Source organism: Typopeltis vanoorti, chromosome 21 (genome assembly GCF_054136105.1).
Source record: "Typopeltis vanoorti isolate ZY-2024b chromosome 21, IOZ_Tvanoo_1.0, whole genome shotgun sequence".
Lineage (NCBI taxonomy): Eukaryota > Metazoa > Arthropoda > Arachnida > Uropygi > Thelyphonidae > Typopeltis > Typopeltis vanoorti.
In genome coordinates, this window is record NC_143569.1 from 25738126 (window position 1) to 25762569 (window position 24444).

Genomic DNA, 24444 nt, shown 5'->3' on the forward strand with positions numbered 1-24444 from the left:
TGTATAGGATTTTTCTGATGGTTGTATGAGAGAACGAAGTTAAAAAAAATCACAAAAAAGTAAATAATCAAACAATACAATCAAGGTAAAAGTTTGGAAATATTTTATGATTACGTCATGTACAAATCAGAAAATAATTGACAAAACCAAGTGTGAAAAACTAACAATAGTCACTTCAAATACAAAAGCACTTCATGATATTTGTGGATTAAAACCAAGAGGATATCCGCTCACTATTTCCAGTGAACGAAAATACTCCCAGTCGAGACAAGGAAAGGATGGAGTAAATGCCAACTTTATTTACTCAACGCACTGATCTGGTAAATGAAACCATGAGCAATAATACTCGAAACCTGACACTGTTTGCTCTGAAGGGCAAGTTTAATCATGCTCTACATTCACCGCAAGATTGATTGTTTTCGTAACAAAGGTCATAAGTCAAAAAAACAATAAATCCAACTGAATAGTCACCTCAGTAGTTGCTTAAGAAGAAGAACTAATTTGCGTGAATATTCATAACATTTTCCTACTGATTTTTATATTTCAGCACTTAAGGAGGAGGTGGTGATTTTGAAGATATCGCTGAATCTGTTTTTGTTTATATTCGAACACTTTTTAGTGGATTCAAAAGAGTGCAGAAAATTTAACTTTAATTTCCGTCTGTTTTCGCCAGAGAACTAATTAAGCTATCTGTCAAGTTTTTTACAGACGTTTTTACGCCATGGTTCTTTTAAAGTTTAATTGAAATCTTATTTTTATGTAGAGATCTTTAATTACTAATACATGCTCCAAGATATCATTTTTATCTTTGATGGAACTTCTCATTTTCTTTCGTAGATTTTTTTGTATGCTTAATTTAGTTAGTCAAACGAAAGTACGGAGAGAAACATGAGAAATGTTCAGTAAGGAAAGATGAAATGAGTGAGTGAGGGAGGGGGGGGGAGACCAGAAGAAAGAATAATAAAGTGGAATAGGAAAAATGTAAAGAATGAAGTCTTCGTTCGGTCTGTAATTGACTCTGTGTGCCACAGGATATGATAGCGAGAAGGATTTTCTCTTCGATTCTAATCACGTTCTTCTTTCTCATGATTCAAGTTTTTCGCCATCTTCAATAAGATGAGGAAAAAAATTGCAAAGCTTCGTCTGCAATGTATTCGCAACTTGCAGAGACAAAAAAAGCAAATATGATACAAATTTCTTTGTATGTGTTTTTATAAATCCCTAGAGGGAGTGATACTGTCTATGCACATTTCTCTGTTTATTTTCATGCTTTTCTGATGTCAAAGCAAATTGGAATTTGTATCTTATGCAAACAAATTCTGTTATTATTGTTGCAACAATTAATGGATCCTTTTCGTGGTAATTTGTTTTTCCGTGAGAGTAATAAATCCGCCAAAAATTGCATCTATGTTACGTGTTTTTAAATATGGGTATTTCAGTCTTGTAACAGGAGAACTCAATTTCGTCCAAGGTAGTAAGGAAATGGCATTAACTTTATGAATAATTTCGTCCAAGGTAGTAAGGAAATGGCATTAACTTTATGAATGATTCAATTCCTGTTGCGTATGATAGCACTGTTACAAAACGTGTTCGAGACGGGCTTTATGCTTTTAAGCGGGAGTCGAATAACCCGAGGAAACCCAATCTGAATACCGCAGTCAAAGACCACGTTGGAGATAATCAATGATTCTCAAGCTGATCATTTTGTATCTTTACTGTTGTCCGACGAAACTAATAAACGCGATAAAAGTTTCAAAATTTCTACCCAATTTTGAAAAGTGGGTAGCAAACTGTATATGTAAAAAAAGAAACAGAGAAAATTTTTCATGAACAATAATGAAAACATATTTCTATAAAGAAATATGTTTTTCGTTATAGAAATTATTCACAAACAATAGCGAAAACATTTCTAATTATCTATTGTTAACAATAGATAATTAGAAATATGTTGATTCAGCACGTGAATATAATGCATCCAATAGATTATCAACAATACCACGATGCAAACAAAAAGAATAGGAAAACCCTAAGGAACCGGAACAGACTACACGGTTTACTACTATGAAAGGAAGATAATAACGAACATTTTACGATACGATATTGAGAGAAATACCAACGTGTTCAAGATTAAGGTTACATGTGCATCACTGGTACTTATATATAGAGCTCATTAAAATTAAACGATAAACTATTAATGATTAACAATAATATACACATTCAACCCTACTAGTTAAGAATAATCCTTATTGGTTATAATAATAATGAATATACTAATTTCGAATTACATAAATTACTAACAGATGATTAGTTTATCTAATCCAATCGCATTTACTTCATTATTAAAATATCTACATTGACAACAATAATAAAGCGCCATCCGTGTATTTTTGGTTGTATATTTTTCTTTTTCGAATTTTTTCTGTGCTCTTTAGAAGGGCTAACATAGCCATGAATAATATAATTCAGTTGTCTACACTAGAGAGTTTTTCCGCAAAGGGATGTCGGTATTTTAAATTTAGATATTTATCAAAATTAAAAAGAAAAAATGTACAGTAATATGACAGTTTAGAATGTAATTGATGTATTTAGAGTGAACAAGATTATGAATCGGCTAAGTCGCAGCTTATATCAAACTGTGACTCAGCTTTTGCCGTTTATGTCTAATATTTCAGGAGCAACTGATAAATTTGTCTCTAATTTTGTCTAACTTGTGTAGTGAAGACACTCTCGTGTGTGAGCTTTATGCTTTCACAATAATTCCCACAGGGAAAAAAAAACTTTAAATACAGGGTGGCCATAAAATAACTTTCCCTCTTTGGAGGCATCTGTAGCTAAAACCAATAAACGGATTGAGACCAAATTTTATATTGAGACTTTCGAGGGCATGGGGAGATGATTTCCGAGAAAAAAAAGATTTATTACCAAAAGTCACCGATAGGGAAAATTTTGGCTCTGGCAGAGCCGAAAACAAGTGAATAATTACATTAAAGGCAGATAAAATGGAATAATAACATTTCGACGGTGTAAGCGACAGCCGCGTTAATCATTCCAGCTGGATATGTGGCGCGTTACAATGATAATAATAATAATAATCATTGAACTAAAACAACAACTTGCGAGAGACACAGAAATTAATGTAGTAATTGAATTCACAGGAAATAATGTTTAATTCATCAGAATCAGGGTCCCCTGGACCACATACAAGATTTTCAATGTGCTGACCTTTCTTGTGTGCGCCATGCTCTACAGCTGAGCGAGCGTAAGGAGTCGGATTGGATGTTCATAACAGCCCGTTTTATATTCTCTTTATATGACATGGAAGATGGGAACGCCACCAACATACACAACTGATTTCAAATACCCCCACAGCCAAAAGTCACATGGAGTGACTTTTGTCTCTGAGTTCAATCACTACATTAATTTCTGTCTCTCGCAAGTTGTTGTTTTAGTTCAATTATTATTATTATTATTATTATTATTATTATTATTATCGTTGTAACGCGCCACATATCCAACTGGAATGAGTGACGCGGCTGTCGCTTACGACGTCGAAATGTTATTATTCCATTTTATCTGCCTTTAATGTAATTACCCGCTTGTTTTCGGCTCCGCCAGCGCCAAATTTCCCCTATCGGCGACTTTTGGTACTAAATCTTTTTTTTTTTTTCCCATGGAATTCATCTCCCCATGCTTTCAAAAGTCTCAATATAAAATATGGTCTCATTCCGTTTATTGGGTTTAGCTACAGATGCCTCCAAAGAGGGAAAGTTATTTTATGGCCACCTGCAGTTTCATGACTGCGAGCAGTTGGGCCTTTTCTACTAACCACCCGTTGTTTTCGGGAGTTCTCTAGATTACTAATTTCTTTAAATTGATTGTCCCCGCCTCTCTCATTTTTCATCAACTAGATTAACCTGACTGATTCAGGTAAATTCTTGTTGATCACGAATCACATACTCCAAAGTTTTGTAGCAGCGGAAAATACTGAGCATTTTTGTTAGACTTAAGCGATCTTAACGAATGATAAGAATCTGATCGGAATGGAGTCAGTAGGCGAAAACATCTTCAGCTAGGTATTCGTGGTTGGAATAAATATTTGTATTTAAAATAGCAGCATGAAATTCTGATTTCCAGAATAGTGAAAGCCTTCTATTTAGGAAATCGATGTGTAAAACTTCAGTTAAAATAGCTGCTTCAGCGAGACAAATGATCGTCTGTCAAATAGATCTCGTAATTATTATAATCCCGTCTTTCAAACACACACTTGAGAAATCTTTCCTGAAGATTTCTCAAGTTGTTCACCTACTGAAACAGTTTTGTGTACATGCGCATCATTCCATCTCCTACACAAATAGTTCCTTGAACATCCGTCCTTATTCGATCGCACATCTTCGTAGAATTTCTGACGTCGTTTGAATATCGCTTCTTCCTTTTTTTTTCAGACTACTATTTCTCTGTTTAAAGAGAGGCATCCATTTATGAATAACATCATGAAGGAAAAGGGATAAAAGGATGGACAAAGAAATTATTTTCAACATAAAAATAGTTATAAAAGGCTCAAAAATGATCGAGGAGAAGGGTAATGATAATGTATACTAAGTTCGATATTCAATGTCTCTGTTATAACATTCGCAATAAAATATAACAGAGAAATACTGTAATTAAGAAAGTTGAACTGTCTGAACTTACTTCAAATCAGCCTTTTATTTCCATTAACGAAGAAAAAGAGACAGACAGGAGCTTAACTGTCGCTTCACTGAATACACGGCTGCATATGTTGCAACACGTTTACAGTTCCACAAAACGAACGTTTAATTTGTAACCTCGCAATTTTTTGTTTTGAAAGACTCATAATTACAAGATTTTCATTTAGAAACTACTGTATATGTAATGAGTTAAAATGTATAAAACGTAATGGGTAAAATGTAATTGCATTTGATTTGGGGAGAGTGTTATAATTTGTACCGCATCTTTGACAGATGTTTAAGGATATAGTTTTGCCGTCAATTCATATTTACTAACAAAAAGATTGTGGATCTACTTCACTGTAGTCCGAAGTCTGATCAATTTTATTAGCACATGTTAAAAATGTGCACGCACACAAACATAGAAATATATTCTAATTTTTAACCACAAATTAAAGTATGTCACAAAGAGATGTGCTCTGATTTTTCTTCATTATCATTAAAAGACGCAATATTTTCCCCTTCTTGGTTCGGCATTCCTTCATTCCTTTCTAATAAAAAAAAACAAACTCCTCCCATATGCAAAATGAACACCCAAATTGTGCTTATTAATCACAGTTGTTGTTACAACGTCTACTCCTCTGCACCCAAATGTTTCTTTCCATTTTTCATCCTTTGATTGAAACATTTTTTTTAAGTATTTCGTTTCCTCTAATGAATCTCGTTCGTTTACTTCCATCTTTTTTTTTCTTCTCTTTCTCTTCAGGCTTGTAATTCTAGAATTCTTTAATTTACTCTGATTTGTGGCGTTTTCTCTGCTTTTGTTCGTTTCTCTTGTCCTCAATAGAATCGTTTAATTACATGCACTTCTTTTAATGACAATATCTAATTTAAATGTATGTTTTTATCTGCGTATGACAGTTTATGTGAACGTTACTTTTTTTTTTTCTTTTTAGCACCGTTCTTTTAGATTCGTGCGAGCGATTTTGCAGTTCAAGTGCTGCATATTGTAATCTTGATTATTTAGGTTTGAATATGTAAACGGACTAATAAAAGCGATGCTGCAAAGGAAAGCGCTGCAGCTGCTAAGATGAACAACAGACTGACAACACTCATGTAATATTCTTCTTTATGTCATGCATGTGATTGCAGGGAGGAAGAGAGAGAGAGAATTTTTCCACTTTTATTTTTCCAACATTTTTATGTAATGTAGTGTTTTAATTTTTGCTAGCAATCGGGAGAGCTTCTGTAGATAAACTGGGTCTTTGTTTAGAAAGAGCTGGTTTCGGTTCCCATCCATGACTCAATATTTATTGGGGCTTTTCAATCAAATGTGACTTAGCCGGTCTCAGGCGGTGGTGGAGTTTTTCCCTCCTGGTTACTCGGCTTTCCGTCCCTCAAAACAGACAAACTAGTCTCATGAACACACACATCTGCAGATATAGTATTGGACAAGAAGGCAAAAGAAACCACTTTATAATAATAATTCTCTAGTAAAGTAGCATTGCTATCCCACCAACCATTGGGTTGAGGAAAAACAAGCAATCAGGGTTCAAATGATTGCGCTGTCGACAGCTTGCTAAAGATTCCGTTGCATTATTGGCAGGTGGAATATATTTGTTCGTTGTTTCTTTTTGATAAACGTTTAGATCTGTGGCAGCCAGTTGATTTTCTTGAACAATAATAAGTGAGTAATATTATCCTTCAGTTAGCTACAGACGCGATTCCGAGTTCAAACAATCATGAGAAAATGATTAAGAAAATACGAGAAATGCACCAGTAGACCTTACCTCATATTCTTAGTACTGAGCTCACGGCCTTATCAAGTCCGCGCGAATGCATTGAGAACTTTAATGCAATTGTAAGAAGGTTTAAAACTTTTTTTTTACGAAGAAAGAAAAATTCTATTTAAACCTTTACCTGATTCCAGAGTTCTTCCAACTACTCTGTCCGAGCGAGGACCAGATCCTGCGGAATTGTAAGCTTGGACTACTACATCGTACTTGGTGAAGGGAAGGAGACTGGTTAGATAGGTAGAGAGCTCTTCTCTGTTGTCCGGTACGTTCTTAAATTGATAAGATTCTGAAGTGTCACTTATCTTGTAGCCTACGTAATATCCAGTTATTCTGCCGTGGCGAAGATCTTCTTTTGGTGGCTAAGAACAGAAAAATAAAGAGAGAAAGAAAGAGAATAACAATAAAAATATCAAATGACGATACATTTATAGCTATCTTTACTAACACAATAGGAAGAATAATTGATATTCAAAATGTCAATGAAGTTCCAAAATCATCGCATCATACCTTCCATGAAACTTTAAGGGATTGCGCTCCTGTAGCTTGAACATGACAATCTCTAGGAGGGCCAGCTGGAGCTACAAAACGAAAAGTTAAAATTTTATTTCAGAAAAATCCGATAGCCACATGCGTTCATAGTTTCAGTCAGTGAATTGCATTATTATTCATTCTTGACATGCGTAGATAGACAGATTGCGTTATACTAGTTATGAAGTTCCTAAACAGTTAGTTTTACCAATTCACGTAGGTCATCATTATAGAAGCTATCTAAGTATGACGGAAAGCTTTCGATTATGGTGTTTTTTTAATCTTCTGTTGTTTTGTGATATCATGCAACTCACGCTAAATATTTTCGCGATTTCCAAGGAAGATACTTGCTGAATATTTCATCCTTATTTATTGCGCATTTAATGTATAGACTGCTTTTTACAATTGTATTAAAATATTATGAGAGATGAAGTTGAGTCCTCATAATTTCTAAAACGTAAAGAAATATAGCTTATTTAAGTTAACATAGGTATTTAAAGATGCAAATAGTTTTGAAACCAATTGTAAATTGTTAATATTTACGTAATGCAAGTCAGTTATTCATCTACTGAAATCGTTTAGTGTGCATGCGCACCATTCCATCTCCTACACAAATAGTTCCTTGAACGTGCGTACCATTCCATTCTAATCGATAGACTTCAAGAGATAGCGAAAGATATTTTAATACGAACATGCCATCAATGATGTGTGTGCAACGAGAATTTGGGCAGTTTCTTCAGGTTACTCCATCTGATAATTTTGTCAAATGATGGTGAAATCCTTTTACGGAAACTGATAATGTTCAGAATCCTAAGTTTACGAGATAGAGAACTTCTCAAGAATAGTAATTGGTGAGAGCATTAGTGGTTAAGAGCATCGCTTACAGATTGGATGTGTTTAGCGAGCTACGCATGGAGCTCCATCTCAAGTTGTTACCTTAAAAAAATCTGATATTCCTAACTTATATAAACTCTATACTTTATGGAACACGTGTTTTAAAATTCACACGACAGTGTCTAGTTCATTATTACGATATTAACGGAAAGTATTAATTCTTGTTGGTTAACTACCTAAAATGGAAAAATATAATATTCTACGACCCTTAACTAGAGCCAAACTCATCTCTGAGTTTACTGAGAAATAAATAACGTATTGATAACTTGCCTTTTCCAGCCATCTTAAATACTCTTGCATTTGACACCGAACTTTATACATTCCTTAAACAGAGGAAGACAAAGTACTCAGACCTTACTTAGCAGACAGTTTCGTTCCCGTAAGAAATGACTGTTTAATCACGATAAGGATGAACAAGAGCGGCTGAAAGGTAAGCAGGACTAATCCTGTAATTATGGTAAACACTGAAATCAATTTAATTAATCCTTAACATCGTTCCAGCGTTAATGAAGCCCGAGTTATCCGTTAATTTCATTACTTAGTCCCAGTTTGCCTGTCTTGTTACCGACAAAAATAGATTTATTGAAGATTAGTCCATCGATATTCCATTCATAAACGTGCCATGTGGTCTGGGCAGCCAACTAAAAGGTGCTGACGTAATACTCTTTCTTAAGGAGTTCCTCTCTTAGCTGGAATTTCTTGGCGATGACTTCATGGCCTTTCCTTGTCCCACTCGTTAATTCTTGTTATAGAAGTAGATTACAGTTGCTGTTTCTTCCACAATCTTGATACACTCTTGGAACAGCGAGAAATCGTAAGAATTTGTTTTTCAAGTTTTGCGAGTGCGAGAAAGTGATTGATAGTGTTTCGTTTGATTAACCATACAACAGATTTATTGATTTAGATGGAGTACGCATTTAGCTTATTCTGATCATTATAGGCGTATTATTGCTTTCTATATTAGAATTTTCGGCAGCTGTTATTTAAGAGGCTACAAGATTCCAAAAATAGCTGTTATTAAACCTTGAATGACGCTGGCATGCCGGGCCTCCGAGAGAAACCTTCGGGCCCGTGGCTAGTCTGTGGTCCGGGCCCCACTTAAAAAAGTGCATCACTTTTATTTAATAAAAAAAGTCATATAAAACATTAAACATTTATTTAAAAAAGTGTATTAATACAATAGTGTAGTAATACAATAAATTCAAAATTCGATACATTACATACCATACAAAATACAAACATTAAATAAAAAGAGAATTTTTAAATTTTTATTGCTTCATCCACTTCCTCACTTTATGGTTAGCGAAATCTTTAATCATCTCGTCATAATCAATTTTCATTTCCGGGTCATGTTCTATTGATAGCGAAGCTAAGCCGTTTAATCTTTCCTGGAGCATTGATGATCTACTGGAGCTCTTTATTGCTGAAAGTTTACTCAACGCTCTTTCACCTTCGGCAACTGTTACTGGTATCGTGCCAAAAATTCTGATTGAAGTATATATTTCGGGAAAAACACCGTATAGTTGAAATTTATAAATGGTATTTAATAAATCTAGTCCTGGTATAACATCTTTAAACGTGGCGTTATAAATCTTTTTTATGTGATAGACTTCGTCTTTCAGAGATGATGTTAAGTATTTCGAATATTTATTTATTAAATTATTACACGAGTCAGAAATTTCTTGATGAGTGATTGTTTGAAAATTTAATATTGGTGAAAATAAATTCTGAATGTTTTTTAAAGATGCGAAACGCATGTGAAGTTGCGAAATAACTGTATCCAGTATAACAAAATATACAGTTCTTTTAAAATGTCCTTGTGTATCATCCCCATCTGGACTTTCTTCATCTGCTAGATTTATTCTCTTCGCTTTCGACTGTTTTTCGACATTTGGGGTCATACCCAATTCCATTGCAACAAGTGTAGCTTCAGAGAGAACATCTTGCCACTTATTTCTAAAATATTCAAGTTCTTTCAGAAGAGACTCGACATTTGCTGTTTCAATATCAATCGATATGGTACTAGATTGCAATATTTTATTTCGTTCGTCAATGGAAGTTTAAATTTTAAACCAAATTGTTGCAAAAAGTATTGCTTTGAAACTTGAAAAATATCGTTGTAGAGCAACAGCTTCAGAATAACCTTCATATGATAATTTCTCAGTCAAAATTACATCCTCTAAAGCTTTTAAAACACTTTGAAGTTTCTGAGCAAGCGGTCTAACCGCATCGATTCTACAACTTCAGTGCGTTTGAGATAAACCATGAAGAGAACAGCCAGTTTTTTCTAATAAAATTTGCCATCTTGAACTTGAGGCTTGAACTAAAAAATGCAAATAAACGCTCCAAGTTTCCAAAATATATTGTACTTTCCTAACAACATTTATCTGCATTTACGTCCACTACATTCAGTGAATGTGCTGCACATGGGGAATAAAGAGAAGTTTCAGTTTCTTTTTCAATAAAAGACCGAACACCTTTTTATTTTTCCACTTATATTTGCAGCATTGTCATATCACTAACATCTGCAGTCTTGTATGTCAATTTCTAGTTGGCTGAAGCATTCTAATAATTTTTTGCTATTTCTTCTCCAGTGTTATGATAATAATCAAGAAATTCTATAAACCTTTCAAGAATTATCCAATTTTGAGTTAAAGAATTTCTGAAAACATATCGTAGTATTAAAACATTTCGTTCGATATGTGACGAATCTGGATTTGAGTCACAAATTATTGAATAATAAATGGACTTCTTTCTTTTGCTTAAAAGTTTGTTTAATACAAAATTACTGCAAATGTCAATGAATTCATTTCGAGTTTGCCACGATAATTAATGGGCCTGAAGTCGTTGACCGGTGTTTTGAGATTCTTTTACCTTTTGTAAATATTCTTTTAGTATGGGATTAATGAGCAACTAATTCTAACCCCAGAAAGTTCCCGTTATGTGGATTACCAATTTGTTGATTAGCACCGCGAAATGATAAATTTCTGGACGCTAAAAATAAAATTACATGAAGCAAACTTTTAAGTAATTCATAAAATTTTTTTGTTTCGTTAATAACTAAATTTTCCATTTTGTTTTACTCCGTTACCAGTTAGAGATCGTTCTAATTGAGTCCAGGATAAGTAGCAGCACTCTTTATGAGATCGCGATTTTTCATGATCAGGCAAACGTGTATATAACATTTGCCACTTTTGTTTTAGAGGACAAAACCCTTCTGATTTACTTAAATCGCTGACAAGTTTACTTTTTGTATCATTGCTAAATAATAGGCAGGTAACACAATATAAGGCTTGTTTGCTTCAACTCCAGCGTAACCAGTCTCGAACTAACTGATCACGGCCATTTGATAACTGAGAATAAACTAAATATGAAGAAAATTTTCTACCTTTACAATCTGTTTGCATTAACTTGACCATATCATTTAGCTCAGATTCGGATTTCAGTCCTTTAACAACTATTAATTGCCGATTTACATCACTAAAGAAATCTAGCCAAGTACCTGGATCTTCGTAATTTATAACTTCGGTAGCTTCTAAGTTGGTAGTCGCTTCAGCTTCATCTCCAGTTGACGTAAATTCTTCATATATTAAATCGTTGTTACCAACTACATCGGTTGTAGTGCTGATTGTTGCTTCAATTCCAGGTCCAAGCAACTTTTTTTTCTTTATCTTGAAGGTTTAAATTGTCCCTAGCTTCTATTTCAGTATTCACTTCAGAGAGTTAGCTGCTGCAGGTCCAGGTGAAGAAGATTCTTTATTACTTTTGTCAGCAGTTAAACTATTAGCACATTGTTTACTTGAAATTTCAATATCTTGGTGTTCTTCCATCTTCAAATATTTCAGTAGTAAATGCTTGTTTTTTTTAAATCTTCTTTTGCCTTCTCACGATCCCTTTTCTCCTTTCGTTTTTGATTTCCAGATTTATAATAATACATTTTTTTTTGGTCAAATTTTATTATTAAAAATATAATTTTAATAATTAAAACAAATTAATAAGAATACTTTTATTTTTTTAGCGCACGGCCTACGCTATACAGTTTCACACTTTACAAACAATAACAAAACCATCGTCTATCAAAATAATAACAAGAACGAAGCGTTCTGACAGGGAACATTACTGTGAATACAATTACTAGCTAGCGCTAGCGAAGCCGACTGCAACAACCTTGCACGAGCGCCTATGACGTCATAACCCGCTATAACTACAGCGATACGCGCCGAGAGAATCAATGTCTTCCGGACACTCACGGCGAGCTAAAGAGCGTAGCCGTCTGTCTAAAACAAAACACAGTATCATTCTCGATATGCCATTATCCTTTATCATTGTTGTATTATTACGAGAATTAAAACCATGCATTATAAACACAGTTATGTGACAGGTCGGGACCCGACGATCTGGCCCGAGACAAAAGTCTTAGATGTCACCCCCCTCTCGGAGGCCCTGCTGGCATGTTAAAACAGATTGCGGAAAACCAATACTTTAGAATATTAAATTCAACTACTGGTGGACCTAATGCAATTTACATAATCGCTGTGTTTTGAAAGCTTAAAACTAAGTTTGGATTGAAATACTTTTCCCGTATTGGATGGATTACATTTCTCTTCTGTTTAGGATAAGTATTTCACCAAGCAATATTTATTTTATACATATATGTAAGTTACTGCATGCATTGTATATAAATGAAATACCAACAAAACTATTCCAAAAATGTTATTTCATTATCAGCATTTTTCAGATCCGCTAAGAGATTAATTGCTTACTTAAATGAATAATTTGGGTGTTGACCTTTATGATATATATTTTAGGCTTTTATATAAAAAAGAGATATAGTATAGTCGAAATATTTTTCATTTGTACTTCTGTCTGTGGTAATTGCCAAAGGTTCGTTTAGTTTTTTTAGCGACATAAATGCTACGATAGCTATTGTAGTGTAGGTAACATACTAATTAATATTTAACAGCGGATAAAATTTTTGTTTTGTTATTCACATAATTGCCGTGAGTTTTCTTTATTCAGGAGGTAGTCATTTATGGGTAGTATGTATTGTGTAATATTTCATTTCATACGATCAGGCATGGGTCGGTTAGATCAGAAGAAATTTAATCAGCATTCGTGTACGTCTTCATTTATACTCTTTGTAACTTATCAAGTTAGAATTTTATATTTTAGACATTTCTTTACTTATTTACTATTGTTGGTTTTTCACAGCAAACTGAGCACTGACGTGTGTGTTTTGGTAGCAATTTTATGGTCACCCCATTCGTGAAAGTTGAAACCTAAAGCACATTCGTATCTTGGTTAGCTAAAGGTTCTATAATCAAGAAACACTTCACCTAAATACCAAACAGGTGGTTTTCATACCATTTCAAGCCATTCTAATTGACAGGATGGCTGATAAAAATCGTCTACGATCTTAAAGTAGTTTCACGCCCATACCACTCTGGAATAAGAAACCACTTGGCTGAAAATTGGAAGCTTGATCCACTCTAACACCCTTGTCCACTTTTTTTTTTTTTTTTTAAACATGAACTATCTTTTAACCAGAGGAGATGACAAGAAGGAGAAGTTTTGCCTAGTGAAAGCTGATTTCTTGAGTGCTCAGCTTTTATCTACATTACAAAGATCCCAGAGTTTTAAAGTTAAAAATGAGAGGCAATCTTTCGATTTACGAGTAGCTTTTCTATGTATACTTATTTTATGTATTAACCTTACGTCTTGCGGGGATCAGATATACGCATTTCTTAATCATTACTTTGAGGAAATCAGAGGTTAACGTATTCAGTTTATAGGTACCATATTCAGCTTTATAAAAATTCTGCTTATACATATTCAGCTTTTCATATGATTCTGGATATGTCATAACATAACATTTACTAGAATTGAAACTTCGAACATCAAACAGCTTTATTACGCATAGGCATTTTAAACAAATCTTCACTTTGTTTTAATTTTTGTGTTTAGTGTTTTTTTTCTCCTTCAGATTTTATTATTGAGAATAATGTAAAGAACAAATGAATAAGTCTCAAATCTCCGATCAGCAATCTCATATATGAGAGCAACCAAAATTAGTTATAAAATTTTTCTGATTTAAAAAAAAAACTGATTTGGGTCCTGTTATTGTAAATATAGAGATCAAGATAACTCGCTGCACAGTTACATGTTAACTCGGAATTGTGTTCGCTTCATCTCGATTCTCTTCGGTTAGTAGTCTCGTCTTCCTAGTATTTTCCACTAATCCTAAATAGCCTACAATTTTCCAATAGACAAATTAATATAAAATAGCGACATGTTCATTTCTGGTATAATTTGCTTCAGTCTTTTAAAAGTGCTTATTACTTTAATTGTTTCCATTGTATCAATGCGCTATTGCAAACATTGTCTCCTCTATCCAGCTAGTATTAATCAATTAACATTTAACTCTAATTTGTATTTGCTATTATGATTCGAAAATGAGGCTAAAGTAGACAGAGATAAGTGAGATATTTCCCCAAGCAAAATTTACCGTTCTTATTAACAATCTGTTTTAATTGGAAGATATGAAGCATAGTGCCGACCATGATTATATAATGAAATAATTAAGGAATAGAAAATTAAAACAAAGCGAAGATTTCCGCTCCCAGTACGCTCTTCGCTTGCAATTCTGGTTGTTTCTCTTTGCTTATTCTTTATGGTAATTTCTTTGTTTGAATTACTTCTCTTATCCTTTAGTTCTATGCATTATTTTGCCTCGCAGTTGTATTTAGCTGCGTAAATTGTTTTTTTTCGTAAATGCAAAAAGCCAGATGCTTCTGCGTTCGCAATAACACGATACCTCTTTAAATACAATTTTAACACTTTCTATTAACGTATGTCAAAAACGGCAAAATATATAATGATTGAGGTACTGCATGTCGATTATTTAGTTTATTTTCACTAAACAACAGAGACAAGCTGAATTAGGTCATTTTTGAAGCAATTTGTGACAGATAATATTATCTGAAATATTATAAGAAACAAAGGAATTTAAAACACTTCGTAGAACTTTTGAACTAGTACAATGAATCGAATAATTTTACAATATTCACTTAATTTACCTTCAACATCTGTCGTGACATTAATTACAGAGCTCGGCTCACTTCTTCCGATAGGATTTTCGGCCATCACACGAATCTGGTACAAGGTTACGGGATTCAAGGAACGAAGAGTAGCTGTTGCTTCTGAGCCAGAGACAATTAACTGAGAGGCGTGTTGTTTCCAGTCATCTGAAATACGAAAATATTCCTTAAAAGTGTGCTTGGATGTCTCGTTAAAAATTAATATCAACTCCATCAAGTGTTTACTTACCAGAATCCACTTTGTATTGCACTACACTTCCAGTAATGTGGCTATTCCCACTAAACGGCACATCCCAAGTTAATGTAATGGTCCTGCTGGTAGTATTCAGAACGGACAAATTTGCAGGAGGATCAGGAACACCTTCAATAATAACATTGCTAATATTAGAGTAATACTGAAACTGAGTAGTGAATTATTTCGAATATTGTGGAATTCATCGTAAAATATTAAAAAGCAAGCATCTGTTTTCTCTTATAGCTCGAAGAGAATACTTTTATCTCACGTAACAACAAGGGCATGCCTCTGGAAGTCATAACTTATTAGGAAATAAGTATAGCATATTTTAAAATGTGGCAGTAATTGTAGGTTGTCTGTAAGAATTTTAGTCCGAAATGGAATCAAAATGTTTGGCTTTTGTTAGCAAAGCTTAATATCAAGAAAATACTTTTACCATTTTTACCTATCGGTTGTTCTTGGTTATGTAGTTGTTTTTTATAAATGAGTGTATATTTTTCTTTGTTTATTTCCCTTCACTTATATATATATATATTGATGTGGCATAAGTTTAATAAATTAAGAAGATCACGGTAATACTTCCCGCGATCCTCTTGAAGGTAGGTGTTATTATTTTTAAGCTTTAAAAATGACAGAAGCTATTCCATTGACCACTGAAATATATGCCATGTGCCTGGATGTATGGGATTGTCTATAGAAGGGAGATAAATTTTATTGTCCTGTGTCAGCGAAAGAAGACAGTGAAATGGCTTGTCCAAATAACTCCTAAAGCGTGAGAACAATAAATGAATAGTTTTACAGAAACCACCGGCCCTTATTGGAAGCATGAAGTGACTTGAATTTCCATGTTTGGTATCTCGAGAAGGGTTTCCGTATATATAAAATGATAAAAAAAAAAACATAGTTTGCCCATTGTACTAATATGCTCTAAGTTTTAAACCTTTAGTGGATGGAAATATTATAGAAGAGCATTTTTCTGATATGACGAGAGTGATGTTTAAAATGAATATTTAGATCTTCGGCACACGGCTTTTGTTGAAATGTGATCATGAGAATTGCAGTGTCATACATACCAACTTATGGGTTGTGGATTTTAGGGACCTAGCGATTTTTTGTGATTGTTTACGCATTACTCTTCAATCTGACTGTTATTAGTTTTTCTGGGCTATCGCCACAATTTGTGGTTCTGCATCAGCTACTCCAAAATAAGTGTTCATTACATTTTCTGCTAGAAATGTTGCCACACACTAAGTACCATTTTGTTTGTTTTCTAGATCCACTGTTGGAAACGGCTATGCGTTTTCCATGCTTAGTTCATCTCTAACAACAGTAACTGGGTTTGTATGACAAATCGCTAAACTGCATAGCATTGTGTCGGTCTTTCCGTATGGTTGACCTTTTCTTATTAGACTATTTTCGTCTACGTTGAATCGAGAATAATCGCGTATATGTGTGTGGAAATGATCAGAAAACGGACATCAGTCGGATCTGTCATTTGCAGACCGACCAGAATGGAACGTCTTTTGCGCTATCGATTACGTTGCCATAACAACGGCACAATGTGTCCCACTGTCCGTGTAAAGAATTCGGACGGGTTAACTACTTTGTCGACCTTGGCCGCTTTGATGTTTGTTTGTCCTGTTTCAGATGGGAGAGAGGGAGGGATGGATTAAGAAGTCTTTTTACTTAAAACCATTTTCTGTAAAAGTATCCTCATTTATTGTTCTCACTCTTTGGAAGTGTTATTTGGACAAGATGGTTCGTTGTCTGCTTTCGCTGACAAGAATTGCTGATAAGGAGCAGAATCTTACTTTTAATGCGCCTTTACAGATTTTAATTAAGCAGTTTGGAACGCATTAGCGTGGATCATTAACTACGTTGAATATGATGGAGACCCTTTAATAGAAAACGAACCATTACAATTTCTGTCTCCCGCTGCTACTTTGTGTGCACTTAGAGGTTTGAACTTTTGTTCGGAGAGGCTTGTTAGAGTTTCCCGAAGAGTCTTTATTGGAGAGAATGAGGTCTGGGAACGAACGCTTGATTTAAAATCGGTAAAAATGGATCATTTGCTCTCTCTTTCATTCTCGTTATTTTTAGAACAGCCCGATTATAACAGTTATGGAATTTGTTTTCAATAGTTTTCTATTACTGAAGTTCTTCAGTGAGACAGTAATTATTTAAAGATTTGATTAAGGATATTAATGTTCCCTCAAAGGCTAAAATTGTATAGACGCAAGGATAAAACTTACGTTTGTTTTAACTTCAGTGTGATCAACTAAATGATAGTGGAATGGTTGACTATTCTTAAAGAAAGTAATTTACATAAATAGCTTTATTGTATTAATATTCTTATTGACACATCGGAATCGTATCAATTCCCATACGATTTGATCGGATCAAATATTTTCATAAAAGGCAACCAAAAATAGATTTTTCTTTTTCCACTTGATTTGTGTGTAGACGTTGTGCATAAGAATTATACAGAATGATCCGACTTAATGTAATTTGGTGTTTTCTTTTTAGACGTTGTTGTAGGATTCTAAACGTGTATCTTCAATTTATGATTCTTCTTTTAGAGAGTAATTGAAACGATTTTTTATAAAATTTAGAAAGTAACATCTAAATAACCGTTAAATAACAACCGTTTAATGACATTTTTCAACGTTAATATCTTGTTTTTGTAGACAGATTTTCATCGATGTACAAGCGTCTTAATGTAGTCTGAGAAGGTGCCTAATTGTTCCCGCAGTCAAGAAGACGCTGCTGCTTTGAGTCTATCATGATGCGAAAAATTCATTTAAGTCCCACGATTATGATAACCACATGGACGTAGTTCAGACTTTGGGAAGTATATGCGAAGAGAAGAACATCTGTTCTTGTCCTTGTTCAAAATCAGTTCTTAATTCCTTTGTTTCAAGAAAACTTAAATTCAAATTGTTTCTTGAATTATTTAGGTAATGAGGTCGTTCAAGGGTAAACCTTTTAAATAGCTATTCTTGCGTTTACTCTGAATATCAGTTTCCCTCTTCTGAACATTTTAAACCAATTTCTACACTTTTCCTTGACTTCTATAGTTTTTATCATACTTCGCTCATTTTCAAAAGTGAATGTCCATCTCAGTGATCCTGTTTTTCCTCTAGAATCTCTTCTCCCCATTTCCTCCACATAATATGCCCATCGCATGTAATTTGCAATTGCATTAGAGCTTCAATTGTTTTAGTATAATCTAAATAACTAACCAGACATGCTGTGCTAATATTCTTCTGTAAATCATGCATGGCTTGATCCCATCAAACCAAAAAATGATGAATGCATGCAGTGTTGTTTACTAGTGCTATCAGAATGGAATTCTTTTCCTCCCTCCTAACACTGAAATGCACTGAGCTCTCAATAGGAAGATGACCTTGAGAGTTCGTTGAGACGTGCTATATTATTCTCACGTGCAAAACATGCCTTTTACGATTTTGGTTTCCCACGTATTTCAATGTATTGCAGTGATTTCGCATTTTATTCATGCCAGAAGGCTTGAAAATTAAGTATAAGAAACAAGCATTAGCGTAAGTTTACACGAAATATATGCCTTCTAATGATAACTAAACCCTAGTTGTGACAAAAGAAATTTCTTTCATAACCAAGTTTTATTGTCACCGGAAGATCAATAAGAGGGACTAGAATATTGAGATAATCATAACTGTTGTATATTCGTAGACTATTCCGTATTACATATGAGTGAAGAACAGAAAGGAAACAATCCCAGTATTTAATTTGATTGCTGAACTAATTGTGAATGTAAGAAACTAGTTAGAGCATTATAACAAGTATAAAATGATTTGTATAAAACACGTGAAACAAATACAATGTCTGTGTTTCATCTGAATGTTTGTTTTGTTAATTTGCCAATAAATGTAAAAGATACAGAAATGCGATTACTTTAATAATTTCTCTCTTTGCATCGCAAGTTAAATACTTTCGCGAGCAGGACCTTCACGCGATTTTTTCAAACATCAGCTTCTCTGAAAGGCATGCCATAACTTTATCCCAGAATACAGATTTATTCCAGATCTCTCTATTAATCACAACTACCATAATTAATTCTTCAATCAGGAAATGAGATATAGACACCATTTTTTTTATTCCACTAGATGATCGGAGAATATGCTATTTCTGTTGTAAATTTTCGGAACATAGCTAAAATTGAAAGGAAATTAAAATCAATATGTAATTAATTTTTTCTCAAAGGAGATAACCTTTCTGCTTTTAAGTATCTCTTAAATGAAATGCAGATCGATTTATGAAATATTACAGCGTGCCGTTTCCATATATACGTGGGAGAAAGCATTAAACTTTGGTTGCAAAAAACTTCTTAACTTAGAAGAGGTGAAAGAAGCTTCGAGACAAGATATTCCTACTCTGAACAATCTTTAATAAATTTAAATATTTTTGAAATAACCCTGACTTAACTACAGTTTGCTTTCTCATTTAAAATCCATTTTCCCTTATATTCCAGGTATTCGATTTCACTGAACAATTATCATCTCACGATAAATACCACTCCTTCCTGTCATAGAAATATAAAACGTGAAACCTATATAAAATTCTATATAAATTGTAATCCACAGTGTATATGATACCTACGGAAGTAGAGACAGAGAGAGGTGTGTGTGTGTGTGGGGGGGGTCTTTTGTATATTTCTAGAGGAAATTAAAAGAATCAATTCATAAATTGAGTATCTATAGATATAAGCTGTTTGTCTTTGATTACATACAGCTAATTTTACAAATCGACCATTTACTTTTTTTCCATTCCCATTAGTATCCCGCTGCAATAATTAAGTACTCTTTTGGGAAAGTGATCCACCTTCTCAAAAGTGTGGAAATACTTAAGAACACAGTCTTAATCGGAAGGAAGGAAAGAGAAACTATCGTCCAGGGATAATGCGTTTTATTGCCATCGATCATTACATAATTAACAGTAATTATTCGCGAGGATTAATTTTAGATTTCCCTTCTTCGTTTTGTTCTTTCTGTCATTAACTCAGTCTTATTTTCGGCAGTCAGGAAAGTGAAGTGAAATCACATTTATATAGGGATTTTATCCAACAAGTGGTCAGCGATATCTTGGACTGGAAGAAATGTAAGTGATTTGAGCTATAGTTTTAATTCATTTTATGAAAATCAACTAGTCACTTTTTAAGGAGATGTCATAGGAGTATTTTTCTGTATTCACTAATATTCTCCAATTCACTTTCTTCAGGAGGTTATCAGGTTTCTTATTCCCCACGAATAAGTCTCTCAAAGACCGAAGCGAAAGCACCGAAAGTATTAGAAGGTTAAAAAGTCATTCGTTTGGTAGAAGCAAAGCTTTAATGAAAATTGGCTGGATGGATGCGAGGGTTTGACACACATTCACTGGGGACCAAAATGTACTTTGAAGAGCTATGAGCGACGGAAAAATAACTGAAGATGCTAAAACTCACGGAAAGGAAAGTAAGCATTACTCCTTTGAAGCAATACCATAGCAAGTTGTGATAGTGATGTAGACTCCCAAGAGGATTTCAGTAGTTTATCCAAGAAGATATTATTGGATTTAGCAGCCTTATTTTTTCTAAAGGTCGAAATGTATATGTATTGTCGATCTTACCACAGTCCCTTAATACATGTAATATTTGTAATGCAATGTAGTGTTCATCTCCGGATATTTCAATAGTTGATTTCTGCCACTTGGTAACACTTCATGGAATCTATAAATCGAACCTTTATGGATTATGATTTCTATAGTAAGCTAGTTCAACCGAATAACGTAATTACTTCAGAGATTAGGAATTTTTAAAATTGGTGACATGTATATGTGTGTGTGTGTGTGTGTGTGTGTGTGTGTGTGTGTATATATATATATATATATTCATGAGATTTTTTTAAATAGGTGTGCATTTCGTGGGAGGTTGCGCTAACTAAAGATGCAGTTTTTCTCTCTTCCAATTAATTTCAAATAACCAGTGAATTGATTATCATCATGCGTATCAAGGATTTAGGCCTAACATGGCCTGTGCCGGCCTTAGCAGTCATCGTTGAATCGTTTAAGAGGACGTCCTGGTTTTCTTTTCCCTAACGGCTTGTACTTTAAGGCTTGTTTTCATTCTTTGAACGTGTTCCATCCATTTATTTTTATGTTTTTTTAATTTTTTCTATTACTGGTTCTTGGTTTAATTCTTTCATAATTTCTTCATACAAGAATAAGAGCCATAGCTAAAAGAGTGAATTGATTAAATATCAATAAACTGAAACGAACTATAATCGTTTTTAGACCTTGACTGTGCTAATCTAAGTTTAAATAATTCGTGATGTATTTTTTGTTACCTCATTTTAAAGCGCTCGCGATCCTCAAGAGGTGAATAAAAATATTCAGAATTTTGTAAATGATACAGTCTGAATTGTTAGTATAAAAATTCAATATACTGCTTAAGTATCTTCCTTAAAACACACAGTTACTGATAATGAATAACATGTTCTACAATGTTCTCTCCAAAAATACTCAACTCCATCACTTCTAGTAGATAAACCTCCTGCAGTACACCATCTGCTGGTTGTAGTCCTCATTCATCGGATTTCATTTTAATAGGAAATGAACTCCAGTGATGAATGGGAGGATCACTTACGTTCCTGACCATTCGTGGTCGACAAGCCACGACTTGTGACATGGTATGTTATCTAAAAGGAAGTGCCTTTGATATAAAGGGTAAGTGGGGAACTATGACTGGGTTTACTTGATCGGCTCAGCAACGAAGATAAGGTAGCCTGCAGCTTAAGAATTCATGTCCCAGAGCAGTACTCCACCTCGACTGCTTTGCATTTTGTGAGACAAATATGATTGATCACCGACTTGGTCTTGTTTACGCCATACTTTTGTCCTTCTCTTTGAAATAATAAGGATCAGGTTTAATTTCCATACAATCTTTCTCTCTCCCTCTGTTGTCAAGTGCTGCAGTTTCTTCGATCACCCTAGTTGTCCCTCTGTTTTTGTGACATAGGCGTAGTACCTTCAAAGGTTGTCTGCTGTTACATTCAATTCCTAAGAATACATTACGCACGGTACCTTTAGGATATATTGCCGATCTGAAATGGGGAAGAGGTATCGCTGGTTGCACCGCGATATTCAAATTCAATTCAAACAATGCAACTTTCTCTTTATAGCTGGAACCAGCCACGCGTTGTTAGTCGCATGTTATTGATTGACTCAATTTAGCACGAATTATGTCTAATATTTTCACTACTGAGGATTGAAGGTTTTTTGTGATTCACTTGCCCCCCCTTCCGCATCGAGAAGTGGTAAGAAGCCAGGCACAGAATTAGACATGCGCAAAATATTTTCAAAAGACCAGTTTACTGAATGATGTCGACTCCTGGCCTTAAGTTACCTAAAACGTATAAATTATTTCTATTTAAGACCAAAATGAAACGAATGCTCGCATAGTTATAAAATACACATATTTAACTATTGATTCATCTTATTTTGAAATGTTTCGCATGCATTAAATCATCAAGAATAGTTTCAGACTTACTGAACCAAACAGATTTGAAATGAAGATAAACAAATCGAGAATATTTCACGAGATGATTTTTGCAGGAAATGTCTCTTAATGAAAATATATAAATTCACTTTCACAACGAGAAGAAATAATTGGACACGATTTCCTCTTCGAGTGGTTTTTACTAAAAAGCTAAAATTTCTGAAATACTAAAAAAAAAAAACAAACTACGAATAAAAAGTTGTTAAAATTATTTACTAGAAGTAAAATGAACTTCATTAAAAAAAGCGACATTCGTTCATATTTATAAAGCATTTTTTATGAAGTTCTTCATTTTAAGATTGTATAATAAGTAATTTAAACCTTTTTATTTGAATAATGAGCTTTAGAAAATTTATCATTTTATAATTAAACCGTCTTAAAAATTGATAAAAAGGATAAAAAATATTTTCGGCAAATGTATGAAACAGTTGTTCAAAAGCGACTACTTAAAGAGCTTTTCGCGCTTTTAAGTAAATAAAAGCAGTCAGGTAACTTTATGTACGTATTGACCAACATATGGATATTGTTTTAATTTTTTTTTTAATTTCAAACATTAGTCTACTGGAAATATGATTTTTACGCTTAATGAATGTTTTTTTCTTCTCCAAAACTGAAACCTCCACGCTCTAATCTGTCATTCATTCAATACATAATCTACTGCCACGCTCCCAGCGTTGTACACTTTCTATATAAATAACCAGAAACAAACTGTTTTGCTTTTTTTTTCCCTTTTTTATCCCTCTAAACGGCCGCAGTGCATTTAAAAATTGCCATCCAGTTCTGATTCCCGAAAGACGCACGCACCTGTTCTAAATGATGTTTGCAGTGTTACTAGTCAGCGGACTTTTTTTTTGCAGCTTAGAGATTGACATTCTTGCCGAATCACTGTTTACAAGTTTGTCATGGAATTTACTTGCAGTTTTATATTGAGCTAGGGGAAGCATGGCATTTCACCTTACCTTGGTAACGCGCTCACATCACGCAGCTTACTGAACACGTCTAGTTGTAAGCAAAGAGAGGATTACTCTTCTGTTCTATGTAAGGGATGCTACCGCTAATTTGTCTACCTTCTCACCTCTTTTATATAGTTCTGAAATCAATGCTGCGAGTAATTTCATTTTATTGGAATCTTGCAGATCAATACTGTTGCTAAGATACTTCGAATTTGGACAAAACTATTTCCCAGATGAATTTAACACGAGTCTCAAGGTAAAATTCCTATATTTTTATAGAAATTTAATATTGATTTATCGAAATGTCAAATCGTCGCCCATCATTTCGGATGGCAACTCTTCAAACCAGAATGTTTTCATTTTACAAGGTGCATTTATTCGTACTTTATTTATTTATTGAAGGGGAGAGGAAATTTAGAATAATATATGCAGTGCTGGATTACAAGACCGTTGCTATGGCTACCAAAGAATCTTCTCAAAACACGTTTGTGAGACGTCTAGACTGATGGGTGCTTGTTTGTCTGTATATTCAACATAGTGTTGGATTTACAAGGTGTAAAGTAATTCGCCATGGAAGAAGTATTGCAGCGCAGTACCACAGAGAACCGATGGATACCATGTACCTGAAAAATCCCCTTCACCATGAATTTATTTCTTTTCAGATATATAGACTCATACATACGTAC

At 34.0% G+C, this 24444-nt stretch overlaps 1 protein-coding gene across 1 annotated transcript in view; it reads right to left on the reverse strand.

Annotated features, from left to right (window-relative positions):
* The window catches only part of LOC150094683 (cell adhesion molecule Dscam1-like), a 216207-nt gene that overhangs the window by 64017 nt on the left and 127746 nt on the right, over positions 1-24444 (reverse strand). Inside the window, exons 14-17 of the mRNA XM_090411621.1 lie at positions 15230-15361; positions 14980-15147; positions 6989-7059; positions 6606-6840 (exon numbers count right to left, since the gene is read on the reverse strand). Of these exons, the coding sequence (XP_090267747.1) occupies positions 6606-6840; positions 6989-7059; positions 14980-15147; positions 15230-15361 (606 nt within the window). The remainder of the gene's footprint in view (positions 1-6605; positions 6841-6988; positions 7060-14979; positions 15148-15229; positions 15362-24444) is intronic.